General features: G+C 40.0%; 1 protein-coding gene across 7 annotated transcripts in view; it reads left to right on the plus strand.

The window, feature by feature from the left end:
* DCAF5 (DDB1 and CUL4 associated factor 5) overlaps positions 1-23,650 on the plus strand; it is a 109,520-nt gene that overhangs the window by 64,281 nt on the left and 21,589 nt on the right. For 6 of the 7 annotated variants that reach the window (XM_032245814.1, XM_032245813.1, XM_032245819.1 and 3 more), the window contains exons 6-7: positions 5,643-5,856; positions 19,953-20,019. In XM_032245814.1, coding sequence (XP_032101705.1) covers positions 5,643-5,856; positions 19,953-20,019 — 281 coding nt within the window. Of the gene's footprint in view, positions 1-5,642; positions 5,857-6,370; positions 7,443-19,952; positions 20,020-23,650 lie in introns of those variants that run through there. The other variant, XM_032245820.1, reaches the window with a different exon arrangement.

Genomic DNA, 23,650 nt, shown 5'->3' on the forward strand with positions numbered 1-23,650 from the left:
CATGGTGAAACCCCGTCTCTACTAAAAATACAAAAATTCAGCTGGGCATGGTGGCGTGTGCCTGTAATCCCAGCTACTCAGGAGGCTGAGGCAGGAGAATTGCCTGAACCCAGGAGGCGGAGGTTGCGGTGAGCCGAGATTGCACCATTGCACTCCAGCCTGGGGAACAAGAGCGAAACTCCATCTCAAAAAAAAAAAAAAAAAAAAAAAAAAGAAATGTTCTGGGCTCTAGAACAGTTCCATTCTGGGCATGTTCCTGTTCTAGAAGATGATAATTAGAAACACTGCAATGCCTGCCATGCATATGTGCTTCATGAAAGGACTGGATATGCCATTTGATTATATATAAAGATTTTTTTTTTATCAGAAATTTAGTCAAGCCTTTTTTCCAACATCAGTCAAACCTAAATTTCTGGATATTCAAAAAGTATACTGAATTCATCTATATATCAAGGCAGAGAAACTTGGCAGTGAATCATGTTCTGGGGAAAATGAATGTGTTCATTCACAGATTGCAATGTGTCTTTCTTGGGCTGCTTGTCCAACAGTCCTGGTTCCCCCTAGAGAAGTTTCAGTCTTGGGACTGAGGATTGTATTAGGAAAACAAAAGAGAATGCCTAGATTCTTCATCCCCCTTCCAACTCATATAAAATAAATGGTTAGGGATTTTTGGGACTCTGAATACTCTTGAATGGGACCAGTATAGACTGTGACTCCCTGAACTTGCTCACTTTTTACTTATTTCTAGTATCTTCTAGGATTTGTCATTCTATGAGTTGTGTTACAGGAAATACAAAATGTCCCATATTCCTTATAGGTCATCCTGTCTTAAATCAGAAACTGTGGTGGGGAAAGACTTTCCCCTTACCAAAGGACCTTGCTTTTCCCTCTCTGCTTGTGGTACGACACCAGCTCTGATGTTTGTGAGTTAGGAGAGTAGTACTTTGACTCCAAGCATTCCACGGGTCTTATAGAACTTTTACATGGAAACTGAGGAAATTCATGCCAGTGGTCTTTGGAAAAATCTGTTGGCACCACCAGGTGCATCAGATAGATTGGTAATCACAGATTTATAGTAATCTAGGTCCATGGAGCCTGATGTTGGAAGCTTTTTCAATTCCCTATGTTGTGCTGGAAGTGACACTCCTAATCACTTTCTCTGGAAACAGCCTTGGCCTGTTTCTCTTGTATTGCAAGTCTTTAGCCTTGGCCAAGTACTTTTTTAAATGTTCTTTTTACCCCACCAGAGCAATAAAGAAGTTCAATTGTATGGGGGGTTTTCTGTACTTAAAAAATAAAAAATAAAACTAAATTTTAAAAAAATGGCAGGAGACCACACTTGTGAAAAATGTTTTCCTGATGTTCTGAGGTGTTCTTGCTTTTTGCCCTAAGTCTTTTGGATCATCTTCTACCCTGTTCTTGTTGTGTTTTATAGCAAATCCTTGGATGAAGATAGGTTGGGATAGATGTATTTCATTAATTTTTCTCATAGGGATATTTTTATTTGAACTAATCGTTAACATGTTTTTCTAGTTCTTTCAAGATACTGCTCATCTCATTTGAGTGTATTGGTAGCCTCATCTCTGAAGGAGTAGAGACAGTGGCATTTTCATGATCAAGATAAGTGTCCAAGAAAGCAAGTCAAGATTGAGGCATTCTTGTTTGTATAGAGGCACCCCTAGTTCTTCAAGAGGAAATGAGAAATTTCTTCTTCAGGGAATGTGTTGAGGACAGGAAGAAAACATTTCAGGGATTGATGGAGTAGAACTCTGATCTGAAGAGGAATTGGAGATCCTTCCGCCAACAGACATGAGGCTATACAAAGTGCCATATTGTATGGTTAGCTTTTCATTGACTTTGATAATTCTCTTTTCTCACCTTGTTTTCTCTCTGCCCCCAAACCACAAATTCCAAAATGGAATCATGTTTCTCAATGTGGTTAGAAAGTCCACCTGTGTCCCAATTAACTGGCATTGCTGGTTAAATTCAGATACCTGGGCCCACCTCCCAGATTGAATTAGAATATTGTTGGGGGGCAGAAGGTGGAAGTCTTGAGAGTCTACATTCTTTAAAGTCCTAGATGATTTTTCATGCATCTTACACTCAGAGCCAGAATCTTTGACATCGTCTTTATATCTTGACTATGAGGGCAAACTGCTTCCAAGCCTTCTCTTTTTGGCAAACTAGATCATCCTTATCATTCTTACCAGGAGTGGCCAGCTGCAGACCCCTGCTGAGAAATTACATTTACCACAACTTTCTGGACTTCTGGTGTCATTCCATCCTTATGGAAGGAATCGAATTTTATACCAAAACATGAAGTTTTCAGTGTTGGTGGCGACTGCTCTTCAAATAGCACCCCTAAACATTCTAAGAGCAAGAATCCTCTGTACTTTCTTTGTGTGAGAGGTCAGCGTTCCCTACCCAGAAGCATAGGCAAGAGAAAAGTTAGTTACTGTCCTGGAGCCCACAACCAAATTCCTGTAGTGTAATCCAACTGCAGATGGTGGGTCAGGGAGCTTGGGTGGGGTTGGGGTGGCCCACATGCCTGTCTTGGGCAGACTCTTCTGTAGGCCTGACTAGAATGGGCAGCAGAAGTTCCTGTTAACAGATGGAAAGGGTGTTTGCCAGAGGCTCTAGCTTTCCTCTCAAGGATGCCTGAGCTGCTGTAAACCCCTGCTGCTATGACCGGTGAGGCTGGCCAAGTCTCTTTCTGTTGACTCTTGTTTCCATCCCCCCCACTCCCCAACGCCACTTCAGTCCTACAGATGCTGGTTTATTTGCACACTCTATGCTGATCTTGGATTGAAAGCTTCTCATTGTTTTTGAGTTCGGTGTTTAGATAACACCACATGCCTGTAGCAGCCAGAGCACCCTGTGAAGGAAATGCCTGGTCTCTAACAGTCCTGTCATTCATTCTGTGTATGTGAGTGAGTGTGGTCTGTGTTTAGGACCATTACAAGGGCATTTCTCTGCAGGGATTACTAGTTGGGACCTGCAGGGATACCAGCCCCCGACTTGATGTCTGGAATTCTAGGGATGGTTTTCTAAAGTCTTCCCTCTTTCATTACAATCCTAAAAGGATTACAGGTTATTTTGCCCAAGCCTTGTTTCTACACAGAGCTGCAGTACCAGAGCATTCCTTCCTTTGGTGAGAAGACTGCTTTGGGGGATACAGGACCGACTGGGTCTCTCTCTCCACCCCCAACCCACAAATTCCAAAATTCTCACAGTGTGGTTTGAAAGTCACCTGTATCCCAATTAACTGATGTTGCTGGCTAAATTAAGATACCTGGGCCCACCTCCCAGATTGAATTAGAATATTGTTGGGGAGCAGAAGGTGGGAATCCTGAGAATCTACATTTTTTAAAGTCCTAGATGATTTTTCATGCATCTTACACTCAGAGCCAGAATCTTTGACATCGTCTTTATATCTTGTCTATGAGGGCAAACTGCTTCCAAGCCTTCTCTTCTTAGCAAACCGGATCATCCTTATCATTCTCACCAGGAGTGGCCAGCTGCAGACCCCTGCTGATAAACATCAGACCCCCTGGGGTTGGTGTTGGTCCAGGCTGTTTTTATGACCAAGCTAGGTTGGCAGCTAACCTCTGTACTGTGGTTTCAGGGCTTCTCTTCCCATAGGATAGTTCTTTTTTTGTCTGCTTAATTTTCCCCACCACTCTTGGCAAAAAAAAAGAAAATGTGTTATCTTAATTTGATATTAACTCTCTTCTGGTAATGTATAGTTCTTTTTTCACTTGGTACAATGCGATTAAAACTTCTTTAAAATGTTTCAAATAAACCTGTTAGCCTCTAATTTAAGTGTCTTGAGGCCCTTTTCAGGTCTGTGATTCTCTAGAATTTACAAACTTTTTTCTCTAAAACGACTGGGGTCACTACCTTTCCATGACAATAATGTCTGCATGAGACAGAGAGAGTTAGTAGTTCTGACGTGGCATTTATTTCTACAGTGTCTCCAACATGTATACTTCACTTTCCTACCAGTAATTCAGTGCTCCAAAAATTAATCCAAAATACAAAAGAAAATTTGGTTGTAACATGGACTGTGAGCAGTCATCCCTTTGTAATAAAATAATCATCCTGACTGCCTGAAAGATCACACCACCCCCCATACCCTTTAAAAATAAGTACTATATATACTTATCAATGCTCATGGCCATCTTGGTTCACTCTAATATTGAAATTACCTTTTGAGTCATCCAAAGAAATTATTTAGAACCATACTGTGTGACTTAAAAAAAAAAAAGCAAATCTTATGAAACTGCAGAAGAATATTAGATGAACCAGAACATAGCACTCTATAATGAAGCTAGATAAATGAAGTTCTATGTATTAACCAAAGTATATTTTAAAGCTACATATAAACTTGTGGGGAATTGCAAAGGGAAACAAGTCATTTTTCTTTTCTAATTGTTGCACTACTTGCTCTGCAGTTAAATTTAAGAATTGTCTTTAATACTTATTCTCAAGCCGGCCATGGTGGCGCACGCCTGTAATCCCAGAACTTTGGGAGGCTGAGGTGGGTGGATCACTTGTATTTTAGTAGAAACCCTGTCTCTACTAAAAATACAAAATTAGCTGGGCGTGGTGGTGCATGCCTGTAATCCTAGCTACTCGGGAGGCTGAGGCAGGAGAATTGCTTGAACCTGGATGGTGGAGGTTGCAGTGAGCTGAGATTGCACCATTATACTCCAGCCTGGGCAACAAGAGCCAAACTCCATCTCAAAAAAAAAAAAAAAAAACACAAAAAACCTTATTCTGTAATTATGCCATATATAATATAAAAATTCTTGTGAACAGATTAAAAATTCAAAATTAAGTAATAAAATTGTGATTGAAAAATTATTCATTATAAACAATAAAGTTTTGAATTGTTCCTTTTTTGAGACAGAGTCTTGTTCTGTCACCCAGGCTGGAGTGCAGTGGTGCAACCATGGCTCACTGCAGCCTCAACCTCCTGGGCTCCAGTGATCCTCCCTCCTCAGCCTCCTGAGTAGCTGGCACCTGCAGGCACATGTCACCATGCCTGGCTAATTTTTTTATTTTTTGTAGAGACAAAGTCTCATTATGTTGCCAGGGCTGGTCTCAAACTCTTGGGCTCAAGGGATCCTCCTGCCTCAGACTCCCAAAGTGCTGGGATTAGGGGCATGAACTGTTGCACCCAGGGTTACTTCAACTTATGCACTATTGTTTTTGCTGATCTCTAATATGAAGGATGACATATTGCTTAAACACCATCCATGACTACCCAGTTAGAGTGGACACAACCCACTTCTCAGGGTCTTAATGAGTATGTTTTTTGGTTGTACAGTTAGCTTGGGTAAACAAAATCATTATTTTAATAGGTCTCTTCTTTCAAGATGTTTTTGTTATCCCTTTCTTGTAAATTTACTGGTAATTCACCTTTTGGAGACTGCAAAAGAGAGCTGATAATTTACATAACTTGCTTTAAAGTAACCAAGGAGACATTGCTACCCTCATTATTCTAGCCACTGTATAGAAATATCCCTTTGCTGAAATTCAGCTCTACAAACTTAACAGGAGGTCCCAAGCAAACATGTGTTTTTCAGACTCTTGTCTAGCCTATCTCACGTCTGATTCCTGTGCCTTGTGCCTTCCAGTTCTCTCCTGCGCTATGGTGGAAACCTGTCCCTACAAAGTGCCATGAGTGTACGATTCAACAGCAATGGGACCCAGCTCCTGGCCCTGAGGCGGCGACTGCCCCCTGTGCTCTATGACATCCACTCCCGCCTGCCTGTGTTTCAGTTTGACAATCAGGGTTACTTCAACTCATGCACTATGAAAAGCTGCTGTTTTGCGGGAGATCGTGACCAGGTAAGTGCTTTCTGCCTCCTGCGTCTCACACTCAGGCTTTTCTCCGTGATTGTTCTTTCTATACTGGTCTTTATTTCTCATTAGCTTCATGTCAGATAGAAACAATTAAGGGGAAACAGTGAGTGCCTGGAGATGTTCTGGCTTAATAGTAGTGAGTTTCTTCATCAAGGCTGCCAATGGGTATATACAAGACACACCATAAACCAAGGATGGCCACGATATGGTTCTGAGCCACCTAGCTTTGCCAAGTTTGTGAACAGATTTTAAGATTCTAAGAATGTGCCATTTCAGAGAAAGGAGGGAATCCATGGAAAATTAGCCTGATGGTGAGAGAGACATTAAAAAAAAAAGAAATCAGTAAAACACAATGATGAATGAAACACCCTAAGTACCATCCAAGAGACATGTATCTTGAATGGCCTCTTGGGATGGCATCTTTTTCTTGGATGAAGTGGGCTAAGCAGCATCGTTTGAGAGGGAGCCAGATGCTGACTCTTTTTCTTTTTACTGCCAGCATCACAACTGGAAATGGAGAGCCCAAGCTGTGAGTTTCCAGCCTTTTCTCGGTCTCACTAGGAATGGAGATGCTGATGTGACTTCAAGCTGGCAGTTTAAGAATACACTTGGCATTCTTGCACCTTCTGACTTGGCCATAGAAGTTCTGAAGTGTCAGTGAACTGGTCTGGGTAACCAAGACCAGTTGGGCTGGTCTGGGTAACCAAGCCGAGGAAAGACAAATGTGAGGAAAGACAAATCTAAGGACAGATTGATCAAATAAGCAAATATTCTCAAGCACAGCAAATATTATTGTTCCTTAAAGTATAGATTGAGAAAAAGAGAAGCCTTAGTCTCTTGGTAGTGCTTAGTGTTCTTATCTTTGGGCCAATCAGCTGTGACAACTTTTGACGTACAATTCTCATATGCTGTACCCCACCTTGGAGTTATTTTTGGCATAAAAGAAATATAAAAGAGGCATAAAAGAAAAATTTCTTTGAGAATCTGGCAGGACCTTGCTTTTTGAAGTAAAAGCTAGGATTTTTCTCCCTAGGTGGGGGTTGCTAGAGGCCTCCTAATGTCATAGTTTAAGGATTAATAGATTTAGTAGGAACCGAATAAATGCCTGTTGAGTTGACTTGCTTGTGATAGATGAGAACTTTTTTTAAGTTTTCTGAACTAGGGATTTCCCCTCTTTTAAACAGAGACTATACATCCAAATTCAGGATTTATACTCATGTTGGAGTCTTCTGGCCTACTTAGCTGAGATCCATACTGGAGACCACTAGGTGGCCTCAGTGATGTCTCCTTGGGGAGTCCACAGTGCCTGAATGACTTAATTTGTATATGCCTATGTGGTACTGCAAGGAATTTGTTTCTTGGATGGGAAGAAGGTTTCTAGAGGTGATCAGACTCACAATAGAACAGATAGGCAGAATGGTTGATTTAGCTTCGTCTGACTGTGGAAATGACAATCAGGTCTCTCCCTCTCTTTCCTTCTTTGCTTTTGTTGATTTTCCATCTTTTATCAATTTCTTATGCATGTAATTCTTGTTTTGTTGAATAATGCAGTGAAGGTGATATTAATAGTTTATTAGGCTTTATTTCCAGAAACCAGAGGCTGAGGTAAAGGTGAAAGAGGTGATTTTCTTCAGGTTGTATTTAGCAACCAAAGACTGTCTTCATGGACCTTAGAAGACCCAGAACCTCTAGCCAACATGTAAGCACCTAGACCATTGTTTCCATCCTTATCATTGCTGACATTTTGGCTAGATAGTTCTTTGTTGTGTGGGGCTGTCCTATGCATTATAAGATGGTTAGCAGTATCCCTAGGCCTCTCCCTACTAGATGCCAGTAGTACCAACCTAAGTTATCCACCGAACAACCAAAAATGTCTCCAGACATTGTCCCCTGGGGGGAAAATTGCCCCTGATTGAGAACCTGTGATCTGGGTTACAATTACCCATTTTGCTCAGACGCACTGGGGCAGGTATTGTCATAGGCAGAGTCACAGAAGGTATTTTGTGATAGTCCTAGGTATATACGTAAAAGATATCATTGTTTCTGCCTTTTAGTTCATATATAATTATATAAGTATTGAATGGCTTTTGATTTTCTCTATTTAGATTTGACTAATTTATTATTTGTGACTTTTGTCCTATGGGAAGAGTTTATGGGTATTTTATTCTCTCTGACAGACAAGACGACTTTTTGGTTGGGGTAAGTGTTTTTTCTTGAAAGAGGATGCAAAGTCATTGAATCTAACTTTGGATCCGTTAACAGAGTTAAAGGCTTAAAAGTCTGTTCATATTCCTGAAATAGTTAGAGGTATATAACTTAGGGAATTGGAAATACAGAGATTTATGTTTGGCTTTTTTGTTGACTCCTTAGGGACTAAGAAATGTAGCTAATTCAAGTCTTGTCTCCAAATCCTGGCACACAGTGAGAACACAATGAAAATTTGTTGAAGTAAATCTTGAGTACTTTGGTCAATGTGTGGTATTTAGATTTGTGGGCCTAAGTCTTCTCTAACTGTAAATCAGGATCAATAAGTATCATTTTTCCTATTCAACTTCCAGGGGACTTTAGGAGGATGAATTGAATAATGGATTTATAGTGAAACTAATCTACTGAACTTACAGTTTTTTTTAAGTGTTGCACAAGAGGTCAGACTTACTGTCCCAGTCCTAGAACATGTCTTAAAAGTGATTTATAGGCTCTGGCTTTGCACACTCAGGGATAAGGCAGCAGTTGTCATGGTTACAGTATAACCTGCAGGACTGACATGTATATTCTTGGACGAGTCTAGACAGAACCTTTTTTTCTGCTTTCAGTTTCCAAAGCCTGCCTTTTCCTTATATTGGGCTTTATATTTGACCTCATTCCTGTATGCTCTGAGAACACCCACTGCCTGAGGCTCTGTGTTCTGGAACTCTTCATTTAGTCATAGGCTGGGTAACCATCCCAGACAGGAATCTGAGAATTTCCATAATAGGAATGAACATGGATAAGAAAAGCTGTAAGAGATCCTATTTATCTGAGACAGTCACCTGGCTTTTAACTATGAGATTATTCAGTCCGCACAGATGGACCCAGATACTGTTCGGAGTACCTGTCTTTCTTTGTAAACTATCCTACGTTCAGTAGGTAATTCATTAGCCTCAAAATAAAATTAACATTTCAAGAAATTGGACTTGGGGAATAAAGTGTGAAACATCTGAGCCTCCTTTGTGTCTCCCTCATGCCCATAGCCACCACTGTAGATGGATTCTAATTATAGAGCTATTAGGGATCATTTTGTACAAACCTTTTCTTTTACAGATGAGTAAACTGAGTCTCAGAATGGTCACAAGTCACAACACATACAAGTTTGTAGGCAAACCAAGGCTAGAACCCAGGGTTTTGGGCTCTCGGTAGAGACCTTTTTTTCACTGTACAAATGATCACAACTTGTGGACAGAAGCAAGATTGGCAGCAAAAATAAGTGGATTGGCTGGGAGTAAACATTAAGGAGTGGCGGGGACTATGGAGAGCCCACATCCCATCTAAATGGGTCAGCTTCTACATAGCTTTAGCCCATTGTTTCCAGGGCCTCCGATTTTTTTTCAAGAGAAGACAGAAATAAAGTTTTTTATGTGAAGCCTCTTGGTTTTAAAATATCACAACAAATTCATATTTTATTGTATGTATAAAACAAATCTGTACATCATACCTATTCTGCTTTAGATCCACCAGTTTGAAACCTCTGTGCTTCATTCAGCAAGATGTTTTTTCTCATGTTTAGTGCCATCCTCTGTCCCTAACTCGTGGGTTAGTGGAGACAAGTTCCTTTTTCCTGCTTCCTACTGAAGACTTCCCAACTTCATGTCTTTTTCCTCACTCCATCTTTTAAGATAAGAAAGCATATATTTACTGAGCATTTACCGTGTGCCTGATGCTGTAGTGGATACCTTCATATAACATTGCCAGATTGTACCCTCTTTGAGATTTGCACTCAAAACCCTGTATATAATCTGTCTTCCCCCTTTTGGCTACAAACACATAGTTTGTTTAATTATTCAAGTTTCATAACTTCTAGCATCAGATCAGGTGACAGAAGTGACACCAGGTTGGCTGAGTATCAACAGAAGCAATTAGGCCTAACTAAAGGCTTACACTTTTTTTTTTGGTGGGGGGCGGGGTTAAAGCAAGCCTACCTTCTAGTCTTGCAATATAATGGGGACTCTTGCAGTAAAACAGCTTTCCTTTCCTTGGAGGCTGCCTGAGCCCAAAGGTTCTTCTTGCTTTCACTTCCTACTTGGATTTTTGCTTTGTTTTCTCCCTGAAGCCTGACTGGGTACATTCTGTCTTCTAAGCTTCACACTCTTCTCTACAAACTCAGTGGGCCAGTCTCTTAATAGGGTTAAAAAAGAATGCCAGTGTTCTACCTGCTGGCTTTTCTGGAATGCACGTATAAGACAGCACTTGGCTTTTGTTCCTTCTCTTTCACAATTCCTTAAATGGCTCTTGTCCTAGATTGTGAGTCCAGTAGAATGGTTCAGGCTTCTGGGAAGTAAGTCTTTCAAGCTAGCAGGCATATGTGCCTGGAAATGGACAGTCTGATTATTTAAAGTATTTTTTGCTTTAGTCTCATATGCTGCCTGGCCTAATAGTACCCTACATCTTGCTGAAAGTAGGATGTATATGAAAGGAGAAAGCATAATAAGATTTTCTTGAAAAGGCTGAGCCCTGGAGTACCTGAGCACTGAGATCTCTTATAATGGTCTTTTGAACTTGATAGATGGCAAGGCCCCAAAAATTGTGATCATGAAATCATCCTGTCCCATCCCCTGGAGGAGAGAGCTGACTTGTATCCTATGAATCCAACAAAACGGCCTTGAATAAATGGCCTGCCTCAGACATTACATCATCACTCAACCTCTCTGTGTTGATATTATATGGGTATAGCCGAGGTGTGGAATGCACCAGTAAGTACTCTCTAGGCTAGAGAAGTGCCCTCTAAAGTTATAACTTTGCTTTTTCTTTTTTTAATAACTCCATGTACCCCTGATTAAGCCCACTTTGGGGCCTGGCATGCCATATGTTCTCCTTTATCTGAGATAAAGATGTACTTTTAGTGAGGGAAATTCAACCCTTAGTTTCCATCCTTTGACTTGTTTTGTGATTTTAGACTACTGGTTTTTTTTTCATCTCCTTACCAGTTATATCTTTTATATTTTTAGCACTTTAACTTCTAAAGCACTTTCATATCCACTATTATATTTTTTTGTCGATGTTATTTGTTTGTTCTGAGACAGAGTCTCGCTCTGTCACCCAGGCTGGAGTGCAGTGGCGCGATTTCAGCTCACTGCAACCTCTGCCTCCCGGGTTCAAGCAATTCTTGTGCCTCAGCCTCCAGAGTAGCTGGAATTTCAGGTGTGTGCCACCACACCCAGCTAATTTTTTGTGTTTTTAGTAGAGATGAGGTTTCACCATGTTGGCCAGGCTGATCTTGAACTCCTGACCTCAAGTGATCCACCCGCCTCAGCCTCCCAAAGTGCTGGGATTATAGGCATGAACCACTATGCCTGGCTCACTACTAGATCTGAATGCTCCCAGCAACCTTTGGGTGCACCTGGACAGGTTTCACCCTCATGTGAAACTGAGGCCGATAGTCGTCTTAAATGGCAGATCAAATTGTTAGTAAAACCAGGACTAGACCCAGTCTCTTATTTATGGTTGTAGCCTCTTGCTCATAGGCATGCTGCCCCCTGTGTTGTAGAGATCAAGCAGTGGTATGGGCTGGTGAGGAAGAGCTGAACACAGAATGTTGTAGCAGAGGAATTCCTTGCATGTCTTGTTTAGGGAGTGAATGTTTTAGGAGACTTTTTTTGAGGAAGAGGGCAGACTTTCTGTTTTATAAAGAAGATAAGAGGGAATATAATGTTATTAAATCAGCCATTTATAACTCTTCTTGAAACCTGGATCTTTTTGAAAGTCTAAAAGCTATAAACAGTCATCTCAGAAAAATGTACACATCTATATGTTTTGCATATAATAATAAAGTGTTCGTGGAACTCTTGAAACTTAAAGGCTCAGTAATATCAATCCTGGATTAAGATTTTACCTTTTAGTCTGTTTACTGATGCAATTTTAGAACTTAGAAGCTTAAAAGGTTTTGGAGTATGTGTAGGCCTGCTAGATATGGTCTAGTTTATAATCGTTCAGCTGTAAAGGAACACAAGGTGACCTGGATTCTTTTTAGGAACAAGTGGAATTGATGCGATCTGGTGACAGGACATGACAGTTCTTTAATGCATGGCTCCTGGCTAAGAGTCTGGGACCCACTAGGAAATCCCTGTTAGATGTCAGTTAAGGGGAACAGAATATAACCTGTCTCATCTTCCTTAGAAATTTTACTTTTAGTTGAAGAGCTTTGCCTCTTTTTGAGGTATCTTAAGCTTTGGAGACAAAAGAAAACAGTATTAATTCCTCAGAATGCTGGGACACCTTTGCTTGAATGAAAAGTATAAATACTCATATATGGACTGAAGTGAGTGCTATCATCTCCTCACTTCCCAGTCCTCACATAAAAAACTGACACCCTTGGAGGGGCTAATGGTTAATGGCCCCTCATCTTCTTCAGGTTTCCACAAAGGTTTGCCAAATAAGATTCAGCTGGCTACTTTGCTTTAAGCAGCTGGTGGTAATTTACAGCATTTTTTCCCTTTTCTACTGATTATTTGACCATTACTGGCTGATTTTATGGAATATTCGTTTATTAATAGAATTTTTTCTACATAGAACCGATAAAGGTTGGTTATTTTAATAAACTGAAGGATTCCAGAAGCCTCATGGAGCTGAAATGGCAAATGGCTCAAAGAAGCAAGAATAATGTTAACTTCACATGCAAAAATAGTGTTTATCTTATGGGTAATGCATATGTGTACGCTTTTATTGGGAGGCAATGAAATTTCTCTTACCACAAATAAAATAAATCTATGGCTTTGCCGGTTTCCAAAGAAAATTTGCTCTGATTGCTTTGTGGCAAGCACTGGTTATAAGGATGGTATTTCTGTCAAGCACTGTTTATAAATGGTATGATCAAAGGTGTATTATATGCCATTTAGCAAACCTTTTTCTGGAAATAGTCATCTAGAGAGCATATCACAAAGTTTTCAATCACATTGTTTTTCCCCTTCTGACAGAAGGCCAGGGGAAAATAAGAGCTGTGTTTGATTTAAATTTAAATAGCAGTCTTTCTGCTGTTACTGATCCAGGCTAGAGAGCCATCTGGTTTTTCTGTCCTGGTCAATACAGCCAATTAGACAGTCATGCCATTTACTAGACAATAATTAATCAATTACTATGGAAAGAACCTTTGGAGAGAGCTGGGTAAGTTGATCAGTACTCATTGAATAGTAACTGATTGATAATGCTTCCTTCTTCATCAACAGATGTTGGAGAATATCAAATGCTGTGTAAGCACGCAACACACACACACTCGCGCGCGCACACACGCACACACACACACACACACACACCATTTTCTATAAAGGTCAATAGATGGACAGAGGACATTTGGGCCAGTAAGACAGTGACAGATACCAGTCAGTAATCTTTTCCAATGTTGTTCTTGGTGGTAGTCATGTTGGTGGTTCCTTCTTGAAATCTATTGAGAGGGAATTGTTGATCTCTTCCTATGCTTGAGCAAGTTAGTATCTCCATACTGACAGTGGATTGGATGAAACCCCACATGCACTGGACTCAGGTTAACTCTACTTAAAATATCTAGAATCAGTAAACATTCAGATCAGTAAATAGTTCTCCCTCTCGGACCACAGAATGCATGAACTTTCTGAGCCGAGAGACTCACAGCAAGGTGACTCAGAGTGTGGCCAACTTTTAACTTTTGTGGCCAGCTGGGAGGGATTACGGATAATGTGTATCCACACAACAACTCATGTTCATTTGGCATTGGTATTTCCCACCTTTCCCACAAAACCAAACAAAAATTAAATATATCTTCCACTCTGATCTCATTGTAGTTTATGGATCTCCTACCTCCCCCTCAGCTCAGGGTGTTTTGGGAAATGCGGACTTTATTGCCTAGATAATGAAATATCTAAAACATTCTTTCTTCCTCTTGGAGCCCCGCCCTGTTCTTCTTAGTAGAATATAAGACTAAAGGTTCTGCGAAGTGAGTTGTTTTGTTTTTTTCACTTTTTTTCTTATATTCTTTTATATCTTATTTTTAATTTTTTCCTCTTATATTTGTAATTGCTTTTTTTTTTTAGCACAAAAGCAGAACATGAAATGAGATTTTAATTTGTGGTTTACCCCTCAATATTTAGAATGAGGTAAAAAAATAAAACTTAGAGAAGGCAATGAATTCTTCAAGTTCATGTCCCCATTTGACCACAAACTTCATACCACCTTACTTAGTTTTTGCCTTTCTAAAGTTGAATAGTAATTTTTAGTTTTTTTTTCACAGTAGTGTATTAAATGTGAATGTTGGTTATGAAGTCATACATCCTAAAAGGGAATAAAAATATGAAACATAGGAATTTTGGGTAACCAATTTTTCTATTATGTTTCTATAGCTTGCCTATTTGTATAGGAGTATCTGCTGCTGAGCCTTTCTGTTATCTAGGCCAGAAGCACTTTACTCCAAGTCAGCTTCAGATCCAAACACTAGATTTCCTGGGTGAGAATGAGCAGATACTGTTTGAAATTAGATCATTAAGATAAAAAAGAAAAGACAAAGAGAAGAACCTATGCCTCCAATTTCACCACTGAGGTGAAGTTCAGTTTTCTGGTTAATTGAATTAATTACTGTGTTTCTTACGTTGTAATATAATGAAGTACTTTGGGTTTATTTCTTCAGGTAGTGAAACAGTGCCATTGGCACTGTTTGGTCTTTGTTTTCTTCCTTATTTTTCTGTGTATCCCACAGCAAATATTTGTGAGATGGCCCACCTAGACCTGCAGTGCCCTGGTGGTCCTCTTAAGCACTAACCATCAGCAGGGCCCCACTCAGTGGCCCCACCTAGCCCAAGTCCAGGAAGGGATGACCCTTTCAACATAGCTTTAGAAGAGAGGAATCTTTCCAGCTGCTCTTATGATAGTAAATGTATCTCTGTACTCAGCTCATTTGAAATTATTTTTATTTCTGCAAAGATTAAAAAAGATAAAAGAGCTCTTAATGGCTACCTTATATTTTAAATAGCTAGAACTCTCTGCTCTCCTGAAATACTCTTCTCCCAGATATCCACATAATTTGCTCCCTTATTTCCTTCAGGACTCTATTCAAAATACCATTTTATCAAAGAGGCCTTCTGTGACCACCCTCTGTAAAACAAAAACTAACGCCCCAACCCCCAGTACTTCCTATATGCCCTTACCTGCTGTTTAATTTTTCTGTATAACACTTGTCACCACTGGACACATTATATGTATATATTTTTATGTTTAACTTTTTTTGTTCTTTCTGCTCTCTACCCACATTATATATGTGTATAATATTTTCCCCCTCCTGTCCAATAGAATATAAGCTTCACGAGGACAGGGACGGTATCTCTTTTAATCAACTCTGCCTTCCCTTCCCTGGAACAATGCCCAACACAGATTAGACATTCAGTAAATATTTGTTTAATGAATAAAGAAATGACCTCACTTTTATTTCTGTCCTTCACAATCAGAAGTACCCAAGGCAGCCAACTTTTAATGCTAGAAGGCATCCAGCAGACAACTGTGAAATGCCATAATGAATTCCACAGGACAGTTTTGTGATTCCAGAGTGTGAGAACACTTAAATGCCCTCACTAGATGGCAGCAAGGCAAGATGCCCTCCCTGAAAATCATCCCAAGTTGTTCTCTTGTGGTGGGTGGAAGAACAGTTCCAAGAGGAAGAGAGGTCAGGAGTTGCCTTTATCCCCAAGAGGAAGCCTGTACATTCTATGCATTTTCTGCATATTTTCAGAGCTGTCATATTAAATCCATCAGGCCTTAACTCTGGGAGAGTTTTCTTCCTTCTAAGGCAGTCTTCTGAGTCAGCATTCTGTCTGGGAATTTCGTTTTCCCTTCTCATGGCTTTGCCCTAGGGTATAGCTAAACAAATAGGAAAGCACTGATGCTTCACGATGAAATAGTGAAACCCCTTATAAGCCCACTGGGCTCACTCTTTTTAAATTTTTTTGTTTGTTTGTTTATTTTGCAGTGGTATTGGGGGCAGGGTAGCAGGAATTCCACATGAAGTTCATAGCCCCTTTTAAACATATGACAGGAAATGGTGGCGCCCACCTGTAGTCCCAGCTGCTGGGGATGCTGAAGCATGAGAATCGCTTGAATCAGGGAGGTGGAGGTTGCAGTGAGCTGAGATTGTACTACTATACTCCAGCCTGGGCAACAGAGAGAAACTCTGTCTCAAAAAAAAAAAAAAAAAAGTGTACATTTTAGTAGTATTAAATACATACATTTACATTGTTGTGTAACCACCACCATCCATCTCTAGAACTTCTTCATCTCAATCTGAAACTCTGTGCCCACTAAACACCAACTCCCCATTTTCCCTCCCACTAGACCCTGGCAACCACCATTCTACTTTGTGTCTGAATTTTCATGACTACTCTAGTAGCATCATATAGTATTTGTCCTTTTGTGACTGGCTTATTTCAGTTAGCATGATGTGATGTCCTCAGAGTTGATCCATGTTATGTCGTGTGTCAGAGTTTCCTTCCTTGTTAAGGCTGATGTTGATGGACACATGCGGGATCGATTCCACCTCTTGGCCATTGTAAACAGTGGTGTTATGAACATAGGCTGCAAGTATCTCTGATCCTGTTTTCAGTACTTTTAAATATATGCCCAGAATTGGAATTGCTGGATCATATGATAATTCTATCTTTAATTTTTTGAGGAACTATTTTCTGGGTCTTTGTTTTTGATAGTAACCATTCTAATGAGCATGAGGTGGTATCTCATTGTTTTGATTTGCATTTCCCTAATGATCAGTGGTGTTGAACATCTTTTGATGTGCCTATTGGCCATTTGTATATGGCCATGTTATACTTCTTAGGAGAAATGTCTATTCAAGTTCTTTGCCCATTTTTTAAATTATGTTTTTTGTTGTTGTTGTTTAAATTAAAGTTTAACAAGATTAGTTTTATGAGTGTCCTTGTCTTGAGCATGTTTGTGGAGTGACTTATCAAATCACTTGGGCTGGCAGCTAAGAGACTTTTGAGGTCAAATTCAGCTTCCACCATTCCTTCAGAGTAATCATAGAATCTTAGAATTAAATGAGCCTCACAGAGCCATCAGTTCAGTTCTCTTATTTTTCAGATAAAGAAACTGAGCCCACTGCTTTTTCCACTGTGCCCTGGGAAGATTACCTAGCCCCTATGGATAGCATTTAAACTTACATCCCTTTACCTTTTTTCTCATGTTCCCTCAAGTATTTAGAAGGCTAGGAAATTGATTTTAAGTGGTTGCACAGTATTTAGTAATTTATGTTAGGCAGGAGGTTGTGTGTATATTGGACTTACACTTTTTGGGGATTGTTTGATGTGATTTTCAAGTATGATGTCTTTAGAAAACTCTAGGCCTGGCCAGGTGCTGTAGCCTATGCTTATAATCCCAACACATTGGGAGGCTGAGGCAGGAGGGTCACTCAAGCCCAAATTTGAGACCAGCCTGGGCAATGAAAGTGAGGCCTCTGTCTCTACAAAAAAATTAGCTATGTGGTGGTGCCCGCCTGTAGTCCCAGCTACTTGGGAGGCTAAGGCAGGGTGATCACTTGAGTGACAGAGTAAGACTCTGTCTCATAAATAAATAAATAAATAAATAGGCTGGGTAGTGTGGTGCATGCCTGTAATTCATCTACTCGGGAGGCTAAGGCAGGAGGATCACTTGAGCTCAGGAGCCAGGAGGTCGAGACTGCAATAAGCCATGATCATGCCACTGTACTCTAGCATGGGCAACCCAGCAAGACCCTATCACATACACACACACAAAAGGAAAACAGTAGGCCTTTCTTTTCAGGGAAATGAGCAGATGGGGACAGAAGGCAGGAAGAAGTAATGCTGACCTCAACTCAAAGTAAAACACTTATGTTAACCTTTGGAAATAAATGAACTCTCAAAATTACTCTCTGGTTACTATTAGATAATGTTAGAAAAAGCTTTTATGAGTTCAAATTAGAATAGGTCTGGTACAGTGTCCTGTCTTTTTGAAATCAAGCAGTTTGGAGCTGCCACATAAAAGATCATTGCTTATGCCAAGACACTAATTCATGGCTATGTTGGTGATGGCTTCCTGCTCAAAGATATAAGCTGGCAGTAGGGAAGTTCAGGATACTTGGCCTTGCATAAAAGATCTCTAGGAATCTCCTAGATTTCACATTCTGCATTAAAAAAATTTGTTTAGCCGGGCGCGGTGGCTCAAGCCTGTAATCCCAGCACTTTGGGAGGCCGAGGCGGGTGGATCACGAGGTCAAGAGATCGAGACCATCCTGGTCAACATGGTGAAACCCCGTCTCTACTAAAACTACAAAAAATTAGCTGGGCATGGTGGTGTGTGCCTGTAATCCCAGCTACTCAGGAGGCTGAGGCAGGAGAATTGCCTGAACCCAGGAGGCGGAGGTTGCGGTGAGCCGAGATCGCGCCATTGCACTCCAGCCTGGGTAACAAGAGCGAAACCCCATCTCAAAAAAAAAAAAAAAAAAAAAAAATTTGTTTAATTGTGTTAAAATATACATAACATGAGATTTACCATTTTAACCATTTAAAAATACACAATTCAGTGGCATTAAGTACAATCACATTGCTATGTAGCCATCACCACTATCTATCTTCAGAACTTCATCATCATCCCATACTGAAACTCTGTACTCACTAAACGCAAACTCTTCATTCTCCCTCCTCCCAGCCCCTGGCAACCACTTTCTGTTTCTGTGAATTTCATTACTCTAATAAGTGCCTCATATAATGGAGTCATATAGTATCTGTCTGTTTCTGCCTTATTTCATTTAACATAATATCATGGTTTATTCATGTTGTAGCACGTGTCAGAATTTTCTTCCTTTTAAAGGCTGAATGATATTCCATTGTGTATATTACCAATTTTGTTTATTCATTCATCTGTCAGTAGACCATTGGGTTGTTTCCACCTTTCGGCTATTGTGAATAATGCTGCTATGAAAATGGATATACAGATATCTGTTAGAGTCCTGCTTTTAATTCTTGGATATTTACCTAGGATTGTAATTCCTGCATCATATGGTCGTTCTGTGTGTAATTTGTTGAGTAACTGTCATACTCCTTTCCTCAATAGCTGCACTGTTATTCATTCCCACCAGCAATGTACAAGGGTTCCCACATTCTCCACATCCTTGCCAATATTTGTCATTTTTTTATAATAGTCATCCTAATGGGTGTGAAATAGTATTTCATTATGGTTTCAATTTGCATTTTTCAGATTATTAGTAATGTTGAGCATCTTTTCATGTACGTATTAGCCATTTGTATATTTCTTTGGAGAACTGTCAAATTTGCCCCTTTTTGAATTGGGTCGTTTTGTTGTTGTTGTTGTTGTTGCTGGGTTTTAGCTAACAAACCTTTTGATATGCAGATATTTTTAAGAGGGTGTTTGCTGTGTGGTTCCTTATATGCCTATTTATCTTGTTTATTTAAAAGAAATGTCTGTACAGATAGATATATTAAAAATCAATATGTTTAGCCTGGTCGTGGTGGCTCACACCTGTGATCCTAGCACTTTGGGAGACCAAGGCAGGCGGATCGCCTGAGGTCAGCAGTTTGAGACCAGCCTGGCCAACATGGTCAAACCCCATTCCTACTGAAAAATACAAAAAATTAGCTGGGCGTGGTGGCACGTGCCTGTAGTCCCAGTAGTCCAATCTACTCAGGAGGTTAAGGCAGGCGAATCACTTGAGCCCAGGAGTCAAAGGTTGCAGTGAGCTGAGGTCACGCCACTGCATTCCAGCCTGGACAACAGAGCAAGACTGCCTCAAAACAAACAATATGTTTATTATTATATTAAATATTATACTTATTATTATAGATTATAATATATAATGTTATATATATATACATATTTTGTTCCAACAGTATATCCTTTCAGGCTCTGATGACTTCAACCTGTACATGTGGAGAATTCCTGCAGATCCAGAAGCAGGTGAGTATATCTTTTGCTTGAATGTACTGCTATTGCCGGCTCTGTTGACCTTTGGCATGCGGTGCCCTGAGGGGATGGATCTTTAGCAGTAGGAGACAGCATTTCTCTTCTAACATAAGCTGTGACCAAAGGAAATTTAAAAATAAAAATTAGAAGGCCGGGCGCGGTGGCTCAAGCCTGTAATCCCAGCACTTTGGGAGGCCGAGGCGGGTGGATCACGAGGTCAAGAGATCGAGACCATCCTGGTCAACATGGTGAAACCCCGTCTCTACCAAAAATACAAAAAATTAGCTGGGCATGGTGGTGCGTGCCTGTAATCCCAGCTACTCAGGAGGCTGAGGCAGGAGAATTGCCTGAACCCAGGAGGCGGAGGTTGCGGTGAGCCGAGATTGCGCCATTGCACTCCAGCCTGGGTAACATGAGTGAAACTCCGTCTCAAAAAAAAAAATAAAATAAAAAATAAAAAATAAATAAAAATAAAAATTAGAAACCAGATTAAACTGTATCCCTCAGACATAGCCTATCTGACATAAATGATGCCTAGATTTTTTTCTCCTCCTAAGAGCCTTTCTTCAGACTTCATAGAACTCCTTTATGTCCTTTATTTCAAATCTCCTCCTATTTCACACCTGGAATATTTTTGTCTCGCTTTTACACACTTTGCTTTTATTATCCATCTCCGTATTCTAGCTTATTACTTTACAAACAGTTGGTAGGGCTGTTTCTTTCCTTTGTCCTCCCTGATCATGTTAACTAAAGGGAGGCTTTCTCTGTTGATGGACAGGTATGTTCCCTGGGGCTTTGTTGACCCAGGACATCAAAGAAATTAGTAAGAAATATTTCTACATTTGCTGTAGTTGTATTCTGAAAAAAGGCTGCAGCTTTCCATAAATTTGTATTTAAGCCACCTGATCTTTCAAATAGTGTGGATCATACAAACCTTTTTATTCTTTTTACTTACTTTTTTTTTTCCCCTTAGGATGGTTTGTTTCTTAATCTTCTTCATTCTTGATAATAGCATCTTCATGTGCTCAATGAGTGTTACGTAATGGTAGAAAAATGTCTGTCTCAGACAGCTCAATAAAGCCATCTGTTCCAGGTGATACATGACATTAAGCTGGAAAATGGCCTTTAGGAAAATTAGAGGACTATGCCAAGTATATTACACAAAATGTGTCTACAGTAGTGCTCAGAGTTTAGGGAAGTTTTTGGCTGTTGCTGAATTAACAACATTCTTACCAAACATCTGCTTTTCAAAACCTGTTGAGGCCCACTTTTGGCATAATGAACATTTGCTGTGGTCTAGTTACTAAACAAGTTACAAAAGGGCTTTTCCCCTTCTAGAATTTAGAAAGCATGAGTGAAACACCTTACCTCTGAAGCACAACAAAATGGAACAGCAGCAGTCTACCTAAACAGAAAGTGATGTTGTAGCACTTGAGGTAGTTGTGGATGCAAGTCTCCTAGTCCTATAAATTGTAGCTTGATTAGTTGAGAAGTAATCGTTGGGTTTAATTGTATCTTTTACCTCATCTTGAAAAGCTTTTAATTATTAAGTTAATATGACTTTAAAAATAGAAAGTGGATAATCCTCCTTCTCCCCAGGACTGTTGTCCGGAAGGTTTGAATAGAGAGAATAGGAAAGAATTAGCAACAGTATCGTAGGTTTTTTTTTTTTTGGGTAAGAGACAGGGTCTCATTCTCTTATCCAGGCTAGGGTGGAGTGGCATGAGCTTGGTTCACTGTAGCCTCAAACTCTGGGCTCAAGTGGTTGTCCCACGTTGGCCTCCCAAAGTGCTGGGATTATAGGCATGAGCCACTGTGCCCAGCCCCCTGCTGCTTTCTTTACTGATTTAGGATATGGACCATCTAGTCTGCCAGAGCTGCAGTAACAAAGTGTTGCAGACTGGGTGGCTTAAACAACAGAAATTAATTTTCTCACTGTTCTGGAGGCAAGAAGTCCAAGATTAATGTGCTAGCAGGTTTGGTTTCTCTCAACGTCTCTCTCCTTGGCCACCTTCTCACTGTTCTCTGTGCACATGCATTCCTAGTGTCCCTTTCCTTTCTTATAAGGAAGTTCTCATATCACCTTCTAGATGTTCTCCAGAGATAGTACCCCTAAGTTTATTTAGTAGTTCCTAAAAAAATTATGTCAGTTCCTCTGCCATACTGATTTTCTCTGCTGAATTTGTTCTACCTCTGTTTATGAATTAACTGAATACATCTAGCAGATTTGGTCTGACCAGGCCAGATAAAAATCTTTGGCTGCTTTACATCCAGTGTCACATAAGGGCTTTTTTAGAGGCCACAGAACCCATGCTCTGTTAATACTTTCCACATGGGTTGTGGTTGGTTCTGCATCCCTAGCCTTGACTTGGTACTTGGGCTTCTTAGTGCACAAGGGCAGGACTTTATGACTCTCCTTGTTGTTGGATTCACTAACCATAATTGAGGGTTTGTTTTCTCTGTGTTACTCTTCAGCATTACATCATCAATCACTGTAAGTCTGTCCCTTTGATCATCATCTTGTTCTATGTAACTAAAGTACCTTTTTAGAATATTTTTAGCAAGTCTTGTTTAATTTGGGGATTCAGCCTTTCTGCCACTATTCTGACAGATCCCATGCACATATTTTTTCTTTTCTCTCTCTTTTTTTTAAAGTCAGGGTCTCGCTATGTTGCCCAGGCTGGAGGGCAGTGGCTATTCACAGGCACAATATGCATAGCCACTACAATATGGCATACTACATACAGCCTTGAGCTCCTAGGCTGAAGTGATCCTCCTGCCTGAGCCTCCTGAGTATCTGGGACTATAGATATGTATCACTGTGCCTGGCCTCTTTTATTTTTTCTTATTCATGAATCTTCTGTTTTTCATTCTATTCTTCCTTCTTGTTTTTTTATTACCTCTACTATTTTTGTAATTAAGTATTTCTTTTTGTCAAAGCAATAAACTATATAATTTTTAAATCAAATAATATTAAAAAGCTTATTTTTTAAAAGCACAACAGTCCCTTTCTCTACCTCTGCCTATAACATGCTCATAATATTTTTTGATTTTCAGTATTAGACATTCTCTGTTGACTTTCTACTATTGAAATCAGTCAGCTTCCCAAAAGAGGAAACTTCACTCTCCTCTCTAGAGAGTATTTGCCTGGTAATTAAACTATGGCTCTAAGAGCCAAATAGGGAAATAGGGCTGTGGGTCTTATAGATCTATATGAAGAATTTTGTTTAATCCCATCCCCAGCTATGCCTTGTGTCCCCATTGTAAAACTTCTTTGGGTCGGTGTCAACTGATAACCCCTAGATCTCTACTTAACGTGGAGAAAGGATAGTTTTCTGGCCATGTGGACTCAGGGTAAGAGTATTAACCATGCTTTATATATGGTTTCAACTCCTCCTGTTTTCAGCCCTGCTCTTCAACCTGGCTTCAGGAATACTTGGTACCTGTCCTTTTTATATGTAATACCTCAATTTTTAAATGTTGGCAAGTAATGCATAGTTATAAAAAATATTTAGCAAGGTTCAGCAAGCCTAACAAGATATCTGTGGGCTGTTTGTATCCCTTGAGTTCTAACTCTTAATGCTTAGATGAGAAAAATCTTCTCGGGAAACTCTTAATCCAACCT

Source organism: Sapajus apella, unplaced genomic scaffold (genome assembly GCF_009761245.1).
Source record: "Sapajus apella isolate SASKATOON/1434 unplaced genomic scaffold, GSC_monkey_1.0 scaffold59, whole genome shotgun sequence".
Classification (NCBI taxonomy): domain Eukaryota; kingdom Metazoa; phylum Chordata; class Mammalia; order Primates; family Cebidae; genus Sapajus; species Sapajus apella.